General features: G+C 36.9%; 2 protein-coding genes across 3 annotated transcripts; one reads left to right on the forward strand and one right to left on the reverse strand.

Moving 5' to 3' along the window:
- Positions 1–506: 506 nt before the first annotated feature.
- cox5bb (cytochrome c oxidase subunit 5Bb) lies at positions 507–4431 on the forward strand. Its single transcript, XM_067394087.1, has 4 exons — positions 507–627; positions 2147–2217; positions 2288–2387; positions 3726–4431. Exons 1-4 carry the CDS (start codon positions 507–509, stop codon positions 3836–3838), a joined length of 405 nt encoding a protein of 134 aa, XP_067250188.1. The 3' UTR covers positions 3839–4431.
- An 82-nt stretch (positions 4432–4513) lies between these two features.
- arid5a (AT-rich interactive domain 5A) lies at positions 4514–23706 on the reverse strand. Of its 2 annotated transcripts, none has more exons than XM_067395494.1 (7): positions 23600–23706; positions 19932–20020; positions 10919–11084; positions 9880–9932; positions 8739–8836; positions 8390–8543; positions 4514–6656 (listed from the first exon to the last, which is right to left on the reverse strand). In XM_067395494.1, exons 1-7 carry the CDS (start codon positions 23601–23603, stop codon positions 5427–5429), a joined length of 1794 nt encoding a protein of 597 aa, XP_067251595.1. In that variant the 5' UTR covers positions 23604–23706; the 3' UTR covers positions 4514–5426. The 2 variants fall into 2 exon arrangements, with proteins under 2 accessions (XP_067251595.1, XP_067251596.1); XM_067395495.1 differs by lacking the exon at positions 23600–23706 and adding an exon at positions 21466–22472.
- Positions 23707–24345: the final 639 nt, after the last annotated feature.

Consider the following 24345-nt stretch of genomic DNA (forward strand, 5'->3'; position numbering starts at 1 on the left):
TCATCAACAATATCTTAATTTGTTTTCTGAAGATGAATGAAGGTCTTACGGGTGTGGAACGGCATGAGGATGAGTAATAAATTACATTATTTTCATTTTTGGGTGAACCAACCCTTTAAGGACTCTTGCATCAGTCACCACAATTTGTGGACACTTTATTTGAGTACACTGCGCATACTTTGTATATTATGTGTATATATGAATATTGTGAATCAGGCCCCTATATTTATGTTCTGCACTGAGTGCATTTTGTACATTTTATACATTGTTTTATGCTTCTGTTTTTACACGACTGTAACTTTCAGTCGATTTCGAGTGATTTTTTTTAAATAATAGTTTTCTAAATAATAGTAACAAATATTTTAAATATATACTTTTACTGAATTAACAAATTTACTGACAAAATAAAAGATTTTTCCCCTCCAGCTAGTCGTCCAGAGCGCTAGATGTCAGCATTGCGCGTTTACTGAAGCGCCTTTATACCGAGCGCGCAGCAGCTTTGACGCATGCGCAGTGTTTTGGTAAGAATGGCAGCCAGACTCCTCTTGCGATCAGCGACCCGTGCTGCTGTTTACAGCCGGCGGCCTCTCCCATCTGCAGCTGTCGTTAGGGGACTGGCATCTGGAGGTACTATTCAATCAGGGGCAGTGTTTAGTGCGCGTTTGGGCGGTTTGCGCTGGAAAATAACGCTTAGATCGCCAGCCTGTTTGAAGAGTAGCGCGACACTGTCCCACCGCCTCAAATAAACATTCATCTTCTTTGCAGTTTGCGTTCAAGTTTGCTTGAACGCAAACTTTTTTTTTGGTTTCAAATTGTCGCTACAACTTGATTACATCGTGATTTCCTCATTGCAGAGTTGTCAGGGAATCTTACTGACGTCTAATCCTCTTAATCTCTGTCATCCTGTTAGTTCTCAGTTGCCCTTGCAGGAAATAGATTAGTTTGTTGCATACTAAAAATAACGGAAGGAAAAAAATTGATTTATAATTATTTTAAAAAAATTTTTTTTTAAAAAAATCATGGATTATTGTGAAATAAAAAGTCCGAATTAATTATGAGATAAAATCATAAATATGACAACTCGAAAATTATGAGATAAAAATTGGCAAAAATTAGCCATTATGAAATAAAAAGTCGAAACTAAAGCTTTTTGTTTTGACAAAGCATGTTTTTTTTTACATGTATGTCGCTTAAATGGGCTTCTAATAGGATTAGTTCACTTGCAAATAAACTTTTCCTGATAATTTACTCACCTTCATGTCATCCAAGATGTTCATGTCTTTCTTTCTTCAGTCGAAATTAAGGTTTTTGATGAAAACATTCCAGGATTTTTCTCCTTATAGTGGACTTCAATAGAGGCCAAATGGTTGAAGGTCAAAATTACAGTTTACAGCGATCCGAGACAAGGAATAAGGGTCTCATCTAGAGAAATAATCACTCCTTTTCTTAAAAAAAAAAAAAAAAAAAAAAAGGTTATATACGTTTTAACCATAAATGCTCATCTTGAACTAGCTCTCTTCTTCTTCTCTATTTGAATTCCAGCAGTGTAGACTCTGTCAAGTGTATTTCTGCCCTCCACAGGTCAAAGTTTGAATTAAACTGTCATATACAATATGCTAGTGCAAGTATTTAACAATTAGTTCAAACTTTAACCTGTGGAGGGCAGTAATACACTTAGCAGTGTCTACACTGCTGGAATTCTAATAGAGAAGAAGAAGAGAGCTAGGTCAAGATGAGCATTTATGATTAAAGCGTTTATTATTATTATTTATTTATTTATTTATTTATTTTTTAGAAAATGACAGATGGTTTCTCTAGATAAGACTCTTATTCCTCGTCTGGGATCATGTAGAGTTCTTTGAAGCTGCACTGAAACTGACATTTGGACCTTCAACCCGTTGAACCCCAGTGAAGTCCACTATATGGAGAAAAATCCTGGAATGTTTTCATCAAAAACCTTTGTTTATTTTCGACTGAAGAAAGAAAGACATGAACATCTTGGATAAACATGGGGGTGAGTAAATTATCAGGAAATTTTAATTTGAAAGTGAACTAATCCTTTAAGTAGCCAAATGAAGTGCAGAAAAATAAACAAATGTTTGAGGAACTGTACTGTAATAATATTATTGTGTGATCATGTGTTCAGGCATTCCCACAGATGATGAGCAGGCCACCGGTCTGGAGAAGATCGTGTTGCAAGCTTCCAAGAAAGGAACGGTTAGTGTCTTGTATTTTGGTTGGTGGTAAAATAAAGTTCAGAAGAATCAATGCTGCTCTTCTTCACCAGGATCCATATAGCATTTTAAAACCGAAGGAGTATGCCGGCTCCAAACAAGACCCTCATATCGTCCCCTCCATAACCAACAAGAGGATGGTTGGCTGTGTTTGTAAGTGATATTATAATTTCATTTTGAACAGAGAAACTGTTTAGACTTAAGTTCGTCATCAGTATTGAAACATTAAAGGGTTAGTTCACCCAAAAATGAAATTTCTGTCATTAATTACTCACCCTCATGTCGTTCCACACCCGTAAGAACACAAATCTTCATCTTCAGAACACAAATATTTTTGATGAAATACAATGGCTCAGTGAGGCCTGCATAGCCAGCAATGATATTTCCTCTGTCAAGATCCATTAATGTACTAAAAACATATTTAAATCAGTTCATGTGAGTACAGTGGTTCAATATTAATATTATAAAGCAACGAGAATATGTTTGGTGCGCCAAAAAAACAAAATAACGACTTATTTAGTGATAGCCGATTTCAAAACACTGCTTCAGGAAGCTTCGGAGCGTTATGAATCAGCATATCGAATCAGCAGTTCAGAGAGCCAAAGTCACATGATTTCAGCGGTTTGACACACGGTCCGAATCATGATTCGACACACTGATTCATTATGCTCCGAAGCTTCCTGAAGCAGTGTTTTGAAATCGGTCATCGTTATTTTGTTTTCTGTTTTTTTTGGGCGCACCAAAAATATTCTTGTCACTTTATAATATTAATATTGAACCACTGTACTCACATGAACTGATTTAAATATGTTTTTAGTACATTAATGGATCTTGAGAGAGGAAATGTCATTGCTGGCTATGCAGGCCTCACGGAGCCATCGGATTTTAGCAAAAACATCTTAATTTGTGTTCTGAAGTTGAATGAAGGTCTTCAAGAGAACAAAATCGTCACTTCCTGAGAAATTGCTGCAAAATATCTGTGATAAAGGAAGTTGCTGCAGTTTTCTCCATCTTTAATCACTGGTGCTGTCATGTGATCTTGCGTTCGGATGCTGGTGTTTGGGAACGCAATCATGTGAGACGCTTCTGGAGCGAATTAAACCAAATCAATCTGATGACAGACTTTGGCTCTGGCATTTCAGAACCACCAAACCAACATTTGATTCCGCTTGTTAGTCCAATTATCCAATCACAGTGGGATTTATTCGGTAAACGTTTTCATCATAGTTTGTGCATGTCGCCTTATTTAATAAAAAAAATAATTGTATCCTCCAATTGAGCACATGCGTTTTTTTTTTTATGCACATTTTTAGAATTCATGAGCATCTTGGCTTTTTTTTTTTTATATATCACAATGTGCATAAAAATAGGTGGATGGAACATGGCTTTTGTCAATTATGTGTATATTATTAGTATGAGCCATCATGATGATGACATAATGATCTTCAGACAAGCCTATTAACCTATGTGACATTTTTTTCTTTTTTGAAGGTGAAGAAGACAACACTGCAGTGGTTTGGTTTTGGTTGCATCAGGGTGAGGCCCAGCGCTGCCCATCCTGTGGCGCTTACTACAAACTCGTTCCACACGAGTTACCCCACTGAAACTTGCACTCCAGGCAGTCTAAACACTCCCATACTGACTCAAACAATATAGATGTGTGATTTAAGCACTATCTCTGTCACTGTTCCCTTTTCTGAGAATAGAATTGCACTTTATAGGGATCTGGTTCTTTTTCTTTTTCATTGGTTTCTTAAAATGAGCAGATTTAACATTTTCATTTTGACGTCATGTAAACTGGCTTTCTGTAAATCTGAAACGTAAGATTCTGCAATGTTTTCTTACTTGTGAATGGTTGCATTATTTTATAAGAGAGTTTACATACCCTATTGTGGTTTGGTTACTTCAGCATTCCAAATTTTCCTCAAAAATACAATGCATTACTTGTTCTGTTGCATAAATGAGCTGTTACTTACAATCTATTTTCTAGAAGCATTATTATCATTATTATTGAAGTTTGCACTTTTTTTTTCTTTTCCAATGTCTATAATGTCTGCAGCGTTTTTCAATGTGTAGACAAAAAGATTACATTCCCTACAGTGTGGGACTCAAACTTGCATTCTATTTACTTTGAAAGTCTTGAAAATGTCTCTCCATGTTTATCTATCCTTTAAAATAAATGTGGTGTTTCAACATGTATGATGTCTTCTCTTTACATCTCATAGCTAGAATCCTTGCAGTGAATTCACAGGAAATGTCTGGAAGACCTGACATGATCTTGACAAATTTATTTTATACAAAAATATTTTTTACATTCAGTATACAATTGTACATAAGACATTTTTCACATTATTGGTGCATTTGTCAAACACGTGGATCTTGTATTAAGTGCCTTGAGACTAATACAAAGAATAATAATAATAATTAAAAAAAAAGGATTTACTCTTATGAAAATTCTAATTTGAGCCAGACTAGCCCTGGTAATGATTTATAAAAATATCAAAAACTTGTACCTGAATTGTACCACAAGTAATTTGTATTCATTAGATTAATGGCTTGAAAGATTGTTTAATCCACATCAACAAAGAAGCTATTCTCTTTTGCAGATATAGCTACATAGATGAACTTGTCAACATATGTAACAATGACATTTTTACAGCATTTGGTCATCCAAAGCGATTTACAGTGCATACATTTGATCAGTATTTTGTGTTTGTTGGGAATTGATCCCATAAATGTGGTGCTACAAGTAATGCTCCACCAGTTACAGGACCTCACACTGTATGTAACAGTCTTTCATTTGGCAATAGTCTTTAAAATCAACATGAAATGATTCACAACCCATTTTACTTCATGTAAAATGATCCTGAAACTTGATCATGAAAAATCCGTTCCACATCAGAGTCTGTATTAATTTAACAGCCAGGACATGTAGCACAAGTGGTGAGTCTGAATATGTATTAAAAAAATAAACAGGTTAGGTTTTGATTTCATGTTGACTTGTAGTCCCGAAGCACAATTGAAGTCTAGACCAGAGATGGGCGACTTCGGTCCTGCAGAGTTTAGCTCCAACCTTGAGCAAAAACTCACCTGCCTGAAGAACTTGTTTAGCTTGTTCTTGTGTGTTTGATTAGGGCTGGAGCTAAACTCTGCAGGACAGTGGCGCTTCAGGACCAGTAGTTTCAGAATTGTTCAGTATGGCTGCATGCCCGTCATGTTGTACCCAGCAGGTGGATGCCAGATTGGAAACGGGTAAGGGTAGGAGGGCAAAGCAGCCTCATAAGACCCAGGAAAGGGGGTGCCCATTGGCGGGCAATGCATAGAGTGGGTCTGAGGTATTGTTAGATGGGTTGGAAGAAGTACAGGTTGAAGAGGAAGAGCCTTCAACTGTTCGGCTAAGTCTCCCCGGGGTCTCTCTAAGGTTGGCAGGTAGGGCATTGTCAGATTGCCATGGGGGTGGAGGAGGTACTGCTGGGTAGGCAGAGGCTTGGGCAACATAGTCTTTGCTTTATCTTTCCTGTCCGTCATGCGAAGTTGAGAGGGCACTGGTATCTTCTTCGAGTAGGCATCATCGGTGGTGGGCCTCTTTAGGAGGTGCTGGTGGTAGGACATGTGTGGCTTAAAAGTGTGCTGTAGTGACCTGCAGGGATCACGCTGTGGGACATTGGAGAAGCTGGAGGTATGAGGGACCCAGCAGGCTTTGGGGTAGACAGGTGAGGGCAGCCTGTGGGATATAAGTCTGGTGCCGGATTTACCATCCGAGGTCCATGAAAGATTCCTTTGGGTCTTTTCAGAGTGGTGTGGACCAGCTTGCAGGAATTCCCGGTAATGGTAGTGGTGATAGTTGGCAAGTTCTTTGCTGTTGGGGTAACAGCTGAGAGGCTTGTAAACTCTGGTGGTACCAGCCTTGGATGTGGGGAGAGTGGGCAAATGAGAAGGTGTCTTACTTTCAGTCTCTTTGACTGGAGACTTCTGGGTCGTCACGGCTATACAGTCTTCAGAGGAGACCGAGTAAGGAGATGGGCTACGGGATAAGGAGCCGGACGGAGAGGAGACGGGGAGGGGCGAGCCATCGGAAGAGTGGCGGGTGCGCGTAGATGAAGGGCAAGCAGGAGACTGGGAAGACTGGGATATCTGAATGACGGAGGGTCTCCCCAGTTCTGCACCATCTTCAGAGGAGCCAGAGGCAGGGGCGGTGAGGCTAGCCTGGGCCAGACGCTTCTTCTTCTCCAAGGGAGAGATCACCTCAGCCGGGGTGGGAGTCTGAAGGAGGGGGTTCTCCCTGGAGCAGGTGCCAGGGTGCGGACCATGGACAGGAACCGTGGACGACTTCTCAGAGTCTAGGCGATCGGATGATGACATCCATGTACTGTGATGGGAACATATGCCTCTCTCACAGTGATGATCTGATCCCATTTTCTCCTGAGAACAAAAGTGAGATGCTTCAGGACAAGGAGCAGACAAATACATCCTCACACATGTACTATGCATCATTCAGATTTACTGTATATACCGTTGGATTGGATTGTACGTAGGGCTGGGTGATAGAGATATTTGTGATGATTTAGCTTAAAGGGTTAGTTCATCCAAAAATGAGAATTCTGTCATTAATTACTCGCCCTCGTGTCATTTCCAAAGACTTTCATTCTCGTGTTACGCAGCACGCTTGAGCTTCAGCAAGAACCAATGAGGTTCATTCTCGTGTTACGCAGCACGTTTGAGCTTCAGCAAGAACCAATGAGGTTCATTCTCGTGTTACGAATCACGTTTGAGCTTCAGCAAGAACCAATGAGGTTCATTCTCGTGTTACGAATCACGTTTGAGCTTCAGCAAGAACCAATGAGGTTCATTCTAGTGTTACGAATCACGTTTGAGCTTCAGCAAGAACCAATGAGGTTCATTCTCGTGTTACGAATCACGTTTGAGCTTCAGCAAGAACCAATGAGGTTCATTCTCGTGTTACGCATCACGTTTGAGCTTCACAAGAACCAGTGAGGTTCATTCTCGCGTTACGCAGCACCTTTCAGCTTCAGCAAGAACCAATGAGGTTCATTCTAGTGTTACGAATCACGTTTGAGCTTCAGCAAGAACCAATGAGGTTCATTCTCATGTTACGCATCACGTTTGAGCTTCAGCAAGAACCAATGAGGTTCATTCTCGTGTTACGAATCACGTTTGAGCTTCAGCAAGAACCAATGAGGTTCATTCTCGTGTTACGCATCACGCTTGAGCTTCTGCAAGAACCAATGAGGTTCATTCTTGTGTTACGCATCACGTTTGAGCTTCAGCAAGAACCAATGAGGTTCATTCTCATGTTACGCATCACGTTTGAGCTTCAGCAAGAACCAATGAGGTTCATTCTCGTGTTACGAATCACGTTTGAGCTTCAGCAAGAACCAATGAGGTTCATTCTCGTGTTACGCATCACGCTTGAGCTTCTGCAAGAACCAATGAGGTTCATTCTTGTGTTACACATCACGTTTGAGCTTCAGCAAGAACCAATGAGGTTCATTCTCATGTTACGCATCACGTTTGAGCTTCAGCAAGAACCAATGAGGTTTGTCCTCGTGCATCAAGCAGGTTCGGTTGAGCTTCTGTTTATGTTTGCTGATCAATTTTAAATGTGAATAAAAGCCTAAATTAAATCTCTTGATCATATAAAGTGATCGAGTCTCTTCAGAAAATTTGGACTAAACCGCTCAATTCATATGGATTCGTTTTACGATCTCTTTATGAACTTTTTGAAGCGTCAAAGTACAGAAAGCTCTTAGATTTTATCAAAGAGATCTTCATTTGTGTTTCGAAGATGAACGAAAGTCTTACGGGTTTGGAGGTTGAGTAATTGATGACAGAATTTTCATAGATGGGTGAACTGTGAAGTTTTAAAAAGCATTTTGGTCAACAAGTTTCCTAAAGACTTCTTTTGTGATCCCTACTTGTCTCAAGATATGCAAGCATTAATAAAGTAGCATGGACATCATTAGATTAATTCCCATTAATTGGTTCAGACAGTCCTTTTCAATGAATCAATTCAACAATCTGTTTGCGTGATCACTCAGTTCTCACTACTTCTCATGGCTATTTTGCTCAACTCTCACTGTACAGTACATTTGACAAAGACTTTCTTTGATCCAAGTGCATTTCTTGCCGCTCACCTCGCACTCTTCTCTCTCCATCTTCCTCTTCTTCTTGCTCTCTGGCTTACTTCCCCTGTTCTCAGGGCTTCTCTTGTACTGTTTGCGAGGTTTGGAAGGTGGCAGCGGTTTGTCCTCCTCCCCTCTCAGTTGCCTCTCAAAGGGCAACACCAACCTGCACAAAGAAAGAGTTTTACTGTTGGAGCCATGGTCTAGCAGTCAATGCACGTGCTCTGAATCTTGTGGGCAATGTAAGGAAGAGTTTTGCATGAGTTTTCATTGCAACCTCTTCTCGTTCTGCACCATATGTGCTATAGCTGTACATGACACCTCAAATCATTAGGTTTGTTGAGATTGCAAGTGGGTTTACCTTTCGTAGTGTCTGCGTGTGCAGGTGGCTGCACTAGTACTGCCTGGACTACCACCCAGTTCGTCGTACACATTCTTCCATAGCCTCCGCGCGGTTACCTGTGAGCAAACACCACTTTATTATACACCCTCAGCAGAAAAGAGAACTGAATTTAACTGCCTACTGTATATTGATGCGTCTATGATGTTGATGCAATTACAAGACAGAGGTTAATGCCTACAGCACACTACATCACAATATACAAATTATTTTAAGGTGTCTTTGTTACACTGTAATTATAGTACTGAGGAATATTAAGTAACTACACATACTGAATGCATTGCATTATCAGTCTGATCAGCTCTTGTCATAGTGGAACTTCATGATTAGTCACTGCTAAGTTTCAGAGGTTGCCTCATATGTGTCTAAGTACATACCCCAAATTTATTTTCACAGGCTGATAAAGGTTTCAGCTTTACAATGCGAATACCACCCTTTACTGCCTGACACATTGCTAAATCAGTTAATGACCAAGGTACTTTTTATTGACAGGTGTCAATCCTCTGAAGTCTCTGTTTAGAGGCAGCAAACACATTCATTTTAGATGTGTTACTGGAATAAAGTGTGACTGATGCAATAATGGCATTTTTTTTTTTAGCATGACACTTTTTTAGAGTACAAGGTCAAACTTTCCACTCCCAGACCCAATGCACAGAGAGAAACAAGACCCCCTCTGACCAAGGCTAAAATTACACACAGACAGACACAGTTTTGTCAGACATCGGTTTTACTGACCACACGCACACTTATTAAAAATACAAACACTTTAGCACCTTAGAGTGAGTGGAAACTTAAGGGTGAGAGAACAAAGCTTTGTAGAAGAAGGTTTGGGCAGAAAGAGCTAGGTGGAGGATGGACCCCCGTCCTCATTGTGGTCATAACGGTCACTGCTGTGAGCATGGTGTGACCTAAAGCCATCATAGTTTCCACTGTGCAAGAGCAAGAGGCAAATGCATGACCTGCTTCTCAACTTCCTCACTTGGGCAGTTGGCATTCTTACACAATATATCAACAAGATAATGCTATCAGTGGCATGAACGAGAGATGGGGGAGATAGACCAGCGGCAGGTTGTGAAAGGTTTGTTTGCTTGAGGATACTTACCGCATCATATCCTCCAAGTGTCTCCACGGCTTTGTAGATTTTCCACAGGTTGACTGGAAAAAAGAAACATAACGCAATCTTAAAATCAAGTGATGATATGTAGATGGCACTTCCCATGAACAGGGAACAGAAACACTTAAAAATGTTGTTTTATTGTTTCAATAAAAAGGAGCTGCTTTTTATTATTATTTATTCATTTTATATGAGATATATAACTCTGATACCAAATTCTGGAACACTGCTAAATAAGTTAAAACTTTGATTTGAGAGAAAGAAAAAAAGTAAAGAAAGAAAAACAAAGCTAGAAGGGGCAACAGGGTTGCAAATTTATCCTAAATGCAGCTTCACTCAGTAGTGGCTTGCTAGATTTGTACCAAATTAAGTAACATAGTAGTGTATATTTCCCATAAATTAAAGATTAAAAATGTAAATTTGTACAATAACACTTTTAACAAAGTGACATGTTTGAGCTTGACAATGCCGTCAACTGAACGATTTTTTGTAAAAATTCTGAAAATGGAATGATATTACATGCAAGATATGGGACTACGTTATGACTAATGATTTCAGTAGCTGGATACAGTTGCGAAGGTCAAGACTGATTTATTTTTTTTATATTTTAGTTAATTTATCAAGCAGTTTCACAACAAAATCATTTCACACCAAAGTGCACTGTGACAGATACCGACACAGTGTGTTTTTTATATTAGTCACAAACCAAAAATAGTTTGCAGGTGTAGTCTGTTCTCATAAACTATGCTAAATGTTAATAATGCTGCTGAGAGCATCAAACCATTTAGAAACTAAATACTTAGCAGTTTTCGAATATTGTTGGGCCTAAGCAGTTCTTGGTAATATATATATATATATATATATATATATATATATATATATATATATATATATATATATATAGTTGAAGTTCTGGTGTTGGGTTACCACATGATGTTCAATGCCTATTCTACATCTTGAAGCAAAAGCAGCTGAAAAACACTGATTTAAACTATATTATATTAGATGCAACAGTCTTCAGACTCACTCTGTTTAAAGCCAAGGTGGGGAATTCTCTCTATTGGCGTGCCTCTCTCCTTCATAAAACAGTACAGATTGGTCACAAAGGTCCTTTCTTCACTCTCTGATTGCTCAGTTCTGGAACTCTCCTCACTGCTATTGGTGGATACCAAGTTCTCCATCTCCCTGCTGGTCTGGTGGAAAAATGGTATATGGTTAAAAGACACCAAATCACTTAAGTTGTCAAAAAAAAAAAAAAAAAAAAAATTATATACACCAATCAGGCATAATAACACTGATCATCTCTTCATCACGGCACTTTTTAGTGTGTGGATATATTAGGCAGCAAGTGAATTTTGTCCTCAAAGCTGATGTGTTAGAAGCAGGAAAAATGGGCAAGCGTAAGGATTTGAGCGAGTTTGACAAGGGCCAAATTGTGACAACTGGGTCAGAGCATCTCCAAAACTGCAGCTCTTTTGTGTGTTCCCAGTCTGCAGTGGTCAGTATCTATCAAAAGATACTATAAGATATATATATATATATATATATATATATATATATATATATATATATATACACACACAAACTGCGTTCCAAATTATTATGTAATTGACATATCAGTAAGAGATTTCAGTTTTTCTAAGAAAATGTTTGTTCGTTTATTTATCCATGTATTTTTAGATAACTGGTATCAATCTCAGACAAAATAATTTGCCAGGTCTATGGAAACCCTACTTAGAGGTTGTTCCACATTATTAAGCAAGTCACAGTTCTCATGCAATATGGGGAGGAAGAAAGATCTTTCTGAAGATGAAAAGCATGAAATTGTGCAATGTTGTGCAAAAGGGATGAAAACAACTTATATTGTGTGAAACTGAATGGAGATTATCGAATTATCATAAAATTTGTGAGTGATTTAGAGCACAGCAGAACTCGGTCAGATAAAGGCTTATTAATGAAAGTTCCTGTCAAAAAAAAATTCTTGTATTAAAAGGCAGCTACAAAAAAAAAACAAGGGTTGAGCAGCAAATAGGTATTTGAAGCTGCTGGTGTCTCTGGAGTCTCAAGAAGCTCTCCATGCAGGCTGGCAGTTGTGCGTAAAGATGCATTTTAGACACCACTAACCAAACCTCACAAAGAGAAACATTTACAGTGGGTGTAGAAATACATTTTCAAACAGTTTTATTGCTGTGGTGTTTTTTTGCAGCATGGGATAGTGCATAGTGCATTGTACAATAGTGCATTGTACTATGCACTATCCTCCTTTTTATACCATGGCTGAAAATGGCCAGTTATGAATTCCACATATCTTGCAAAAGTCATTTTAATACCCTCCATCTCACTTCCCAGTATTCCAGCCCAAATCATCACCGCCAGCTCCCTGCTGACATCGCAGTCTTATTGGAACGTGGTGGCCATTCACCAACCATCCAGAAATCCATCCATTTAGACCATCAATTGTAGTACGGCATTATTCAGTGAATAAAACTATTTAAAAAAAATGAGTCTTCATCTATTTCTACACCCACTGTAAATGTTTCTCTTTGTGAGGTTTGGTTAGGAGTGGCTGAAATGCATCTTTACGCACAACTGCCAGCCTGCATGGAGAGCTTCTTGAGACTCCAGAGACACCAGGAGCTTCAAATACCTGTTTGCTGCTCAACACTGGCTTTTTTATAGCTGCCCTTTTAATACAATTAATTTTTTGACAGGAACTTTCCTCAATAAGCCTTTATCTGACCGAGTTCTGCTGTGCTATAAATCACTCACAAATCTTATAATTCGATAATCTCCATTCAGTTTCACACAATATTAGTTGTTTTCATGCCTTTTGCACAACATTGCACCATTTCATGCTTTTCATCTTCAGAAAGATCTTTCTTCCTCCCCATATTGCATGAGAACTGTGACTTGCTTAATAATGTGGAACAACCTCTAAGTAGGGTTTCCATAGATCTGGCAAATTATTTTGTCTGAGATTGACACCAGTTATCTAAAAAGACATGGATAAATAAACGAACAAAAATTTTCTTAGAAAAACTAAAATCTGAATGTTTATTGTACAGAAATCTTTACTGGTTTGTCTCTTGCATAATAAAAATTGTATCCGCCTCATTTGAGAGTATATGTTTTTATGTGCATTTTTAGAATTTATGCTAAACTTGGCGTTTCCATCCAGCGTTTTTTATGCGATATCCCAAAATAAAAGGTGGATGGAAACATGGAAACATAGCTACTGTGATATTATTTTCATGACAATTATTATACATTATTTGATTTGATTTGAAATTTTTCACTGTATTGTTATGCATTGATGTATTTTATTTATTGCTAATATTTAAATGGTAAACAATTCAGATAACTATTTGTTTTCAAGTAATAAGAATTAAACAAGAATCATAATAATAATAAATACAAAAAAAGTTAAAAATTTCCAGACACGTCAGGGCAGTGAAAAATTGAGAGGAAATTAAATGGTCACAATGCAAAAAGTTCTCAAAAAAGGTGAAATGTCTGTGAAATGTGACAGACATGTTTTTGTTCAGAGATTCACCGACGTTGGGAATTTTTCTGTTTCACATAACTGGTCAATTTCTGTCCAGTTCAGGAGTTCCCAACATAAGAGTTCAATAACCAATAAATATACAGTATGCATGTGCACTGTACACGATATAGGCAAGATATGAATATATGTGGGAGATTTTGTGTCATTTACAGGAAGCGGCGTAATTGTGCTTCGAACAACCTTCGAATTTCACTTTCACACAAATAGCCTGATAAATCTTCTCACTGATTCATTTTCTCAAAGCCTCATGCAAAATTGCAGGTGATATAGGTGTTCATGCAACTCCATTCCGACACCAGTCATATTCAGAGTGTGAGACTGAAAACACAACAGCTTTGGCTTTCACCACCACTTTCAATAAGTAACCAGACATCCTGTTTGAAGGGAAACCGAACCACTGATGGGGTTTTCACAAAGGAGAGCTGCACTACTGCTGTACTCCATGCTGTCATAAAGACTTGTGTGGTGCAAACATGAGAAACTTTGCAATTACTGCAAGAGAGAGAGAAAGGCAATGGGTGGGAGTTAGTGATTTTAGCTAATCCACAAAACTTGCGAGTTTCATCAGAAACACAGAGTATGAACGTAGCCTTTCTTATTTATATTAGACTGGGATTATGAGATCTCAGTTTGCACTTGTCTATATAAATCTAAAGATGGAAAAAGCTAAAGGGATGTTCAAAACAAGGATAATAACTATAACTACTAACAATTAAATGTGCTTAATTGTATTTAATGTACACTTAGATCTTAAAAATATATATAAAAGAAACTATACATACAGAGAATGTAATATTGCTGAAATAAAAGGCCACTTAAGTGTAAGTTCACTTTCATGACACTTAAGCTTTACTTTAAAGTACATAATTATGTACTTTTGTTATGCTAAAGAAGTATATTTAGGTGTTTTGACTAACATAATAAAGCACATGCAAAGTACTTGGTAATAATTTTGATTTGTTATAATATATTTTAAATGTACTAAATTGTGTAATTACAAATATATTTAAGTACATGACACACACGTTTTAATAGAAATGACATGATGAAACAGAAATGACTAAGTATGTTTCAGTTTACCATAAATGCTTTTCAGTACGTTCGGCAGTATACTTTAACCATATTTTAAAGACAAGATGTACTTAAGCACTAATTAACTGGGACAAAAAAACGTTACTTTCAGTTTACACTTGAGTATATTGATTTAAATTATATAATTTCCATAATAAAAACTCTTTTTAAAAGTATATTGCGGTGCATTATGGGATTGAATGAGTACACTCGATAATGCCCACTACAAATGTCTGTCCCCTCAAATAGTGCCCTATTAAGGGTATAGGGGACGATTTCAGAAACACCTCTTCACAACAAGCCACATGATTCGGGGCATCATCCATGTCTGTGATATAAGGTGACCAGATTTCTGAAATGGAAACCTCACTTATCGTCTATGAACTAACAAAACGGAGACAAAACATTTTTGTATGTTTGTTTTTTAATGACTTTTTGATTAATTTATCAAATGTTATTTGCTGTGTGTGCTCTAGCTTTACTCTTCTTAATTTGTGATGACGTGACTTCACCTTTAGTCATTTTTACCAGGCTTGTAGTAAGTCGTAATGTAGAAAATCAATTATATTAAATGACCAAATTCAATATACACCTTACTGATGATGCATAATTTGTACAGGCGAGCAGATGAACCCAGAATATAAATGCAACACATAAGTGCATCATCAATAATATCATCATTAATAAGCTATATACTGAATTTGATCTTTTAATATCACTGTTTTAAAGCACTTTGAGTGTTTTTCACATTAAGCGTTTTATAACGTCCCGCTGTTTTTAGTGATTGAAATACTGCAGCATGTGCTGGATATGGATCACAAGTGCCAAAACTTGCTTTTTGTTCAAATATCGTTGTTTTTCTTCTTTTGAGATGGAAAACTGACAGGCAGTTCTGTGGATGTTTTGAGTCACATGACTTAAAACTATGAATTGGGCTTATTATTTTGCATTTTAGGCTTAATTTCAGCACAAAGTATTTGCTTTCTGCAAATGTAATTTGTTGAAAGTGTAAGTGGTACAGTTAACATGTGTACATGGGAATTACTGCGTTTTGACGTCCGAACTTTCGGGAATTTTTAAAATTGTGAGCAAAACAATCCCGCACCCTGTTCTAGAGTACATACAAACAGTATTACCTTAACATAGTTAGTATGCAATTACCTAGGATCCTTTTTTAATCAGTATACCTCGCAACCCCCTCTGTTGGTGAAAATAATCACTACACCATTTTGTTTGGGCTTTTTCGCAGTGTATTTATGTGGCGCCTCAACACCTTATAAACCTTGTAGATGTTCTTGCATAACAAGGAAGGAACATGCCCAGATGAAACAGGGAAGTAAGTGAATGTTATCTACAGAAAAAAACAGCATATTCACCCTGTGTGGCAATGTGCTATAAGCCGATCAGGCCAAAGTGGAACTGCTAACAGCTAACGCGAAGACGCACAGGACAATGACCCACAGTGTAGGCAGGCCGCAAGTGAGAAATGAAAGAGTAAAGCCATGCAGAAATGAACGCCAGCTGCCACATATCGCCCACTCAGTAACAATACATGTGACTTATAGATCCCTGGTAAACTCCAGAAAATCAGTCAATGTAAGCAAATTATTTCTGAAGTTGCATAGCTGGTATACGTTGCGGCTTGATGCATATCAGACCAGCCGGCTGTTAATTAAAAGAAGGAAAACAGGATGTTAGGATTGTAATGCATTTCATTTTTTGTAAGTTGGCCAATTACAGTATAAAAGAGTTCTAGCAGGGTGGAAAATGGTCATTATGTTGCCCTTTGACTAACTTTATAAATCGCCAACCAAAAATTAATTTTGGTTGCACTTTATTTTGATAGTGCACTTTAACAATAACTTTGCAACTACATGTCAAGAATAGTAGTAGAATTTGATGCAAAGTTACTTATAGTCAGTAAAAAGTCTGTTCAAAATAAATTGTTCACAGATAGTAATCAGACAGTCTACTGATAATGTAATGACTGCTAGTTGACGTAGTTGCAAAGTTACTGAGAAGAATATCTAAAGATGACGATCAAAATGAAGTGTTACTTTAACTTTTGATCAAAAAGATGTATAATATGACCTTTCCTAAGCTGGTTTGTTGGTCTTATTTGGCTGGTTTTGGAGGGGTTTTGGGCACTTAAACCAGCTAAAGCTCAAGCTTTTCAGCGGGCTTACTTGTTTGTGGAACAAGGTTAAATCACATTCACTCGCCAAAAACAATTCATAACAGCTTGAGAAGAGAAATTCCCCAGTGACTATATGCATTGCGCACAGAAAGCTTTGGATTTCCATTTGATGACTTTGGTGGTTGAACCGTGCTGTTTGCTGCCAAAGCAATGTTCAGTCAGTAAGTTTCACACTGAATAGAGTTCCTCAGAGAGGGTAACTTCTTCCCAGAATAAGGCCTCTACAATGACTAATATTGAGCATATAGGGCTTTATTCTAACCTCTGACTAATATAGAAGAAAAGAAGGCCCCTTTTCAGTGTACTGGAATGAGTAAACATTGATGTCTAAGTGTAAATCTCTCACATGTAAAGGGAATAATATCATACATGTAGGCCCAGAAGCTGGGGCAATCTAAAAGAGTCTGATTCATTCTTTCCCTCGCTTCAGCCGTGAATACAACAGAGAAAACGCACTGACACATGCTCTTTGCTATGGGTACGGCTGAGCTCCAGTCTGTCCTGAATTGAGTCATCTTCACTGAAATTTCATATACAGATTTATCTGATTGCCATCTACCCAAACACTTCCTGTTATATTGACAACACTGATGATAAGCAGCTTCGAGGAATAGTGTGTTAACAAAAGTTCTTGGAATAAATGTTTAAATATCTTTTAATCAAGAGAAATACGTTAATGAGAATGATTTCAAAAGGACTCTCAAAAATAAGTTACTAATAATATCTGCACCTCAGTGTATTGTGGTATATTATAAAACAGCATGCAGTAATAACATATTCAGTGTATTTGATTATATTTATAAATGGATGATGCCTCCTACTTGTCCCTACACCTACTCCTAACCCTATATACGACAAACAACTAATTCCCAGTATTAAATCATCTTTAGGTACTTAAGATGGTACTTAAGAATAAGTTCAGAAAAAGGCGGATTCAAACTTGGGTCAGACGCTGTTATCAGCGGGATTTCTTGTGTATTTTTGTTTGGCTTAATCAGACAATAGTGGGTGGAGTTAGTGTAAATATCCTCTGCCACAGGATTGGTGTAAATAGACACTCCATAAAAAAGGTCTTTCATTGGCATTGATGTTTCCATGAAGACCCTTTAACATCTATGGAACCTTTCCATGTTATTTTATAGTGGAAAAAGAATCTTTAGATTAAAATTCTTTTAAAAACTGATCACTGAAAGGTTCTTGAGGCCCGTTGCACACCAAGGACGATAACTATAGCGATAAAGATAAAATTTTACAAATCATTCTAAATATAAAAGAATAGCTAAGATAGTTTTCATATTAGGAGATATCTGCATGCATCAGGGAGCCGCTTTCAAAATCACATTTGAATGTGCGTTCGCGTTTTACTTTCGCTTTCAATTTCACAATTGCGCATACTCTGTGAATAGATAGCGGCGGCGCTGATTCTACAAGATAAGACATTTGTCAGATGCTTAAGCCGTATTCAAATAAAGTCAAAAATAACCACCCTGTGTAGACTCCAGCTCATAATTAATGCGCCACAGACGTGCAATGTAAATAAGAGGTTAGGCTCTCTCCGCCATGGTCTCGCCAGTCAACTCGCCACTTACTCTCGTCACATGATCAGTGAACTCTGTTTCCTGCTGCGCTACGTACGACTCTGCAGCTTGTGTTGGATGAGCTGGATGGGATTGAAGCGACCGTTATCCAAATGAATTAAATGGTTATTTCTATAAAAAGCAAAATGACAGTGGAGGCTTAATGTAAATGTAGCGGTGGCATATTCTGTCCTAATCTGGCAATATCACGAGACAGCTTTTCATCTCGACGTTATTTTAATCTCACACCCCTAATAGCCAATGTATATTTTTTGTGCATTTTTCTCTATCTGTTAGAAAATAATTCTTTAACCACAAATTTGATAAAAGAGGCGTAACTGCTGCTCAAAATGTTTGAAACATGCTCTCATTAAACTATTGAGGGTGCTTGATATGCAACAAAAACATAAGATCACTCGTTCAATTTAATACAGTCATATCAAGACCACAATAGGGAAGAGCTTAGCTCTTAAACGCTACCTTCAAGTTTCAAACAGGAAGGGTTTTTTTGTGTGTGTGCTGAGATCAGTGCCCCCGTCCTTATCGAACTGTGGCTAAAAGTAGCACAGACCCCATTGTGAGAGACTTTTTGTGAGCTGCAGCTCTTAAATTTCCACCTCATTCAAATTTCGGAAAAGTGCGTGGGTTAGTCTATAGCGGACGTGTCAATAACACTCTCAAAATGAGTTTATACGCACTGAAGAAGATGCAGTGGCATGGCCAGCGCTCGCCACCAAAACCACATGGCTTTCAACTTCTGACGCCACCCTGGAAATATGATGCATCTTTGCACTAGCATACAAACACTGTTTTCAATTACCAGAAGTGTGAGAAGAAGAAAAAAACATCCGCGATTGTTTATATGCGGATTTGTGTGTGTAGCATAAAAGAAATGACTATACATCCCACAATTTATCAAATCCCTGAAATGTAACACTCAGAACTGTCTTATTCTGATGTAGTGCAGAAATGAAGAACTGAAAACTGTTACCGAAAAAAAAAAAGGGACCAAAGGATGTTGAGTCAGTACATGTCAATATACTGGGATGCTGACTTTTCCTGTACACAACACATAAAATAGATTTTCTTGCAAAATGAAAGTCAAATGGACAATCTAACCACAAGGCAACATTGTCATATGTCATGTGACTAACTACTGTTACTGACATCAGCATTCTCTGTAACCGAAATATTGCAATAATACCAGAAATCAATTTGGCAACAGTCATTAGATCGAAAGGGGAAGTGAGATGTTATTTTTACAAGCGAATTTGCACTTCAGCAACATCAGAAGGATCCGTTATGTGACATTTACATAAACTACATACAAATTCAAATCCATGTTTACAGGTACGCTTTAGGAGACAATCCATACTCGTGCCTTAAAGGGATAGTTCAGCAAAAATGAGAATTCTGTTATCATTTATTCAATCCATTCTTCAGTGGAACAAAAGCAGAAATTTTGAGAACTGTTACATAGCTTTTACCACAGAACCGCAATAAAAATAGTTTGACTGAAGTCATATGATCGCCTTTGCTAAACTTTGAATCCAAGAAATGTTCTGAGAAACTGGTCCTTTGTGTTCCACAAATAAAGGCTGAGTAAGTAACCAGTGATATCTGGTCTTACCTGGTTTGGTGAATTCATCTCCTGCTTTGTGTTTTCACAGTCTTCTAGCTCGGCTTCTCCAGCGTCGACCTCTCCTCGAGGGTCCAGCACTAAAACAAAGCCCAGAAAACTAGTTACACATACGTGAATGTGCAAATAAACGAGAGACTGTACACTGTGATCGAAACTTTCAGTGTTCAGTGGGGTTTTCAGTGTTGATGCAGATATCCAGAAAGCAAGCCAGCTCATCACCTACATACATTTCTTTAGTGATAGCAAATTAATATTTTTTTATGAATATGACTGACTTTAAAACCAGAGATAGTGTTTTTTTCCCAGAAAAACCACACAAAAGCAAAGGGCGGATTTTCAACTTGCTTTAGAAAGCAGTGGGGTAACTTTAAGATTACTCAAAAATGGATCGTTTTAACTCAGAATGATCATCATTAAACCACCGTCATGTCAATCCAAACCTGTCTGGCTTTCTTTCTCTTGAGGGACACAAAAGAAAAAATGTCCATGCACTGAAAGTAATTGAAAACCAGATGTGCAAAAACTGCTGAAAGATTCTTCAAACAGTGTTATTTATATACTTTTATAGAATTTATTTCATATTTTGAATTAACTTTTATTTTTATATTTTTAGTTTTCATTTAGTTTAAGTTTTAGTAATTTTGTTGTGAGCTTTTGTCATTATTATGTTTTTTTAACATATAGCTTTAATTAATTTTTATATCAGTTTTAGTTTTAGTGATTTTAGTACTTCTTACTTAGTTGCCAATGTAACATTTATAATTTTCTAGTTTTACGTTTTTAAAATATTTCATATTCTAATATTTATATTTTTATGATTTTTTTTTTTTTATATTTATACTTTCAATTAATTTTTATTTTGGTTTTAATTTTAGTCATTTTAGTACTTAGTTGCCAATTTAACATTTATATTTTTCTAGTTTTACGTTTTTAAAATATTTCATATTCTAATATTTATATTTTTATACTTTTTTTAATATTTATAGCTTCAAGTAATTTTTATTTTGGTTTTAATTTTAGTACTTCTTACTTAGTTGCCAATCTAACATTTATAATTTTCTAGTTTTAATTTTTTTAAATCAGATATTTATATTTTTATCATATTTTTTATATTTCTATATAGCTTTAATTTTTTTAGTAATTTTAGTCCTTAAACTTATGTATTTCAGTTAGTTGCCAAGGTAAAATTTTCATCTAATCTTTATATTTTTAGGTTTTTTCTTATATTTCTGTATAGCTTTAATTTAAAGTTTATTTCAGTTTTAGTATTTAATTTATGTCAACTGATGCCAAGGCAGTATTTCCAATTTTCATTTAAGTTTTTCATCTAATATTTTTATTTTAGTTTAGCTGAAACCGATTTTTAACAGACAACGACACAACCCTGTCTTCAAAACATCGTCTTTAGCACACAGAAGACACAGAACAGCACAAGGCCGTGTTAAATCAAATAATGACAGACTTGAACTAACCCTTTAACAACATCATATACACCTACTAGACCTACTTAAACATCCCTCACCTCAATCCTGTGAATCCCAATGGCATTAAACATCAAAACAAGCAGCTAATCTAGCACAAATAGAGCAACACTCTCTGTTTACAGCACGCCTGCTTTCTAAAATGCAGTTTTGCATGTATAAAGTGTTGAATTAAATGGGCGTGTGAGAGAGAAAGAGAACATTCTAATATGAAACCACATGATTACAACACTACTTCCTGTCTGTATGCATAAACCACAGCTGTGATACTTGCTCGAATATTAAACAAAAAAAAAACTTTGTGCGCTGTCTAACAAAGCAGACACTCCAATGGATCCTCTGATTGTATTATAAAATCAATATCTTGCATACATTCATCAGTCATGTGTTTGTTAAATACTAAAAACGAGAGCTATTTAGAGCCATATCTTCCCTCAGAAGGTGCAGGAGAGCACAATATCATCACACCGACCAAATTTCAGGTCAAGAACCGAGCATATCAAGCCATCTTCTGCTCAAGCGTTTGGTGTGAATTGAAGCAGCACAATGTAACCATCAGGCACCTGACAGCATCTTATTTACAAACCACACAAGCACTGAATTATAGGTTCGCTCTGGGTAGCCTCCACCTCAAAGTCTCCACTTCCCTTTCTCAGAGCCTCCTCACCACTCTCTACACTCATATCTCTGTCTGTAACATCCAGCAACGCTTGGCTTTCGAGATCAGACATTTCCTGTGCCAGGGCACTAAACAGCCTTCTGTTATTTGACTTCCCCTTCTGAGCCACAGTGCAGAAAGATTGTGACAAGTTTGACTGATATTATCACTGGTGCGATAGCAACTTCTGCATTGTTTCTGGGAGTCTGCTGCTGTACGGATGGGGCGGACAGGTCCCCATTGCATTAGTTAATTGGTCGAAATCACATAAAGCCAGCCAGGATACTGTGAGATTAAACCGCGGCTTTTCTTCTGATGTGTGTCACATCCCGGATTGACGATTGGAATCTCTAAAACAAAGCATGTGATAACATCATATGTAACCCTGCGATAATGTCACAAAGGAATTATGACGACATCAAAAGTTATTATCAACACAGAAAGCCATGTCTGTGATGTTTGATAAAGTGTATATATGTTGTGCCATACGCTTATCTGTCTCATTCTCATCAGTATGCTGTCAGATGGGGGGGTTTACGCTTCAACAGCAATGTGTTGCTATTTCTCTAAACCACTTCCTCAAAGAGCAAAACTTGTTATGGTTACTCATATCTAGTCCTTATTACTGTCACTCAAATTACTAAAATGACAGAAATAGCTATGGTAAGCCACTTACCATTCTTAAAAAAACAAACAAAAAAAAACTAGTGTCTATTTTAATAGGATGTTTTTTTTTTTTAAATTACTAGTAAATAATTCAGTAGTGACTACTACACTGTAAAAATAAAACCAAGATTACTTGAGTATGTTTTACAAGAAAATACAAAACAAAATGTTTAATTCAATATGTAATTCGCTGTATTTTCATAATTGTTTGTGAAATTTACTAGCAATGTCTGAGTGAAAACTGTGTATACACTAAATTATTTTCATTGTATAATCTCGCAGTTTTCCTACTAAGTATGTACTATCCATTCTGACTAGTCATTTATATGACAAGTAATAAAAAAACATATAATATTATTAGTGTGTCAGAAATGGTTACTTGCGAAACTGAAAATAGTCACTATTAGATTATTTATTTGCAATGTAAAAACGTGCTAGTAACAAAAAATGGCTTAGATATTAGTTAGTTTTAAGCCAAGTCAACAGATATGGTGAATTTAGGTTGATTGGGACACTTTTCCCACTCATCTCAATGGCAAAAAGTGTCCCAATCAGCCTGAATTCACCAAATTCCCAAGTCATTTCAAATATTAAAATGTATTGCCATGTATAAGCGCTTATCACTCATGGCTTTATAGTTGTAGATAATATCTTACATCTTTTAATCAGGCATTAAATCTAAAACCTTCTAAAACTGGGGTCTGATTTCTGTCAAAGACTAGAAAACCAGTTTACAGACATTCCCATTCTTGTTTAAAAACTCATTAAAAAGCATTAAATGTTGTTAATATTACACATTAAGAAGTTATCCCGCATTGATAGTAAAAGTTCATAGTAATATAATTGCTTACCCATTTTCGAAGAGCGCGTCGTCCACAGATTGTACACTCAGGAGCGCGTATTGATGTCTATCTGTCCTTGTTTAACAGTAATTGACAGCTCAGTCTTCAGCACGCGCTTACACATCTGTGTGTCACTCATGAGCTCGAGCTCAGCCTCTCATTGGTCACACAGTCTCGACAGGACTTCCTCACTCGAGCAGAACTCTGGGACTTTGAGTTTTCTTCAACGATTGTTTTTTTTGTTTGTTTGTTTGTTTGTTTTGTACGTTTTCATACAGTCTATGGTTTTCATTCAGCTAAATCAGTGTGTAGACTGAGTTCACTTCGCAATATATATATATATATTCAATGTCTCTTAGTATCTTAACTGCTGTTTTGTTCTGAATCTTAGAACTCCAATATGTGGAAAATATTATTACATGTTTAAAACTTTGATAAAGTAAGCAAAGAGCAATAATACACATTTACAGTGTCCCTCAGTTGCGGCTTCATTTACAACACAAGCAACAATTTTGCAATTAAATTTTTAAAAATTGTGTAATTGGTTTTCAAGGTGTTCGTGAAGATCAAATCAGATGAAATATGACAAATGCGAAACATATGACAAAGGAAATCAAAACTAAAGATAAGTATCACTTCTGAACCATGGGCAGAGCAGACAGGTATGAAAGCGAGGTTGTGAGACTTGCAGTGTTTTCACTGTAAAAAAAGCTCCTATCACTTATAATTTTCCACAGCTCAGTTTTTTTTTTGTC

Source organism: Chanodichthys erythropterus, chromosome 9, assembly GCF_024489055.1.
Source record: "Chanodichthys erythropterus isolate Z2021 chromosome 9, ASM2448905v1, whole genome shotgun sequence".
In the NCBI taxonomy this organism is placed as follows: Eukaryota; Metazoa; Chordata; class Actinopteri; order Cypriniformes; family Xenocyprididae; genus Chanodichthys; species Chanodichthys erythropterus.

What these genes read in the sequence shown, in the direction of transcription:
- arid5a (XM_067395494.1), bottom strand. An exon ending in CCACCTTGGCTTTAAACAGA is followed by an intron (nt 9,933 to 10,918) that starts GTGAGTCTGAAG and finishes TCTTTTTTCCAG; the next exon opens with TCAACCTGTGGAAAATCTAC. An exon ending in CACTTGGAGGATATGATGCG is followed by an intron (nt 8,837 to 9,879) that starts GTAAGTATCCTC and finishes GTTTGCTCACAG; the next exon opens with GTAACCGCGCGGAGGCTATG.
- cox5bb (XM_067394087.1), top strand. Translation starts at nt 507, where the DNA reads ATGCGCAGTGTTTTGGTAAGAATGGCAGCCAGACTCCTCTTGCGATCA. An exon ending in TAGGGGACTGGCATCTGGAG is followed by an intron (nt 628 to 2,146) that starts GTACTATTCAAT and finishes TCATGTGTTCAG; the next exon opens with GCATTCCCACAGATGATGAG. An exon ending in GAGGATGGTTGGCTGTGTTT is followed by an intron (nt 2,388 to 3,725) that starts GTAAGTGATATT and finishes TCTTTTTTGAAG; the next exon opens with GTGAAGAAGACAACACTGCA.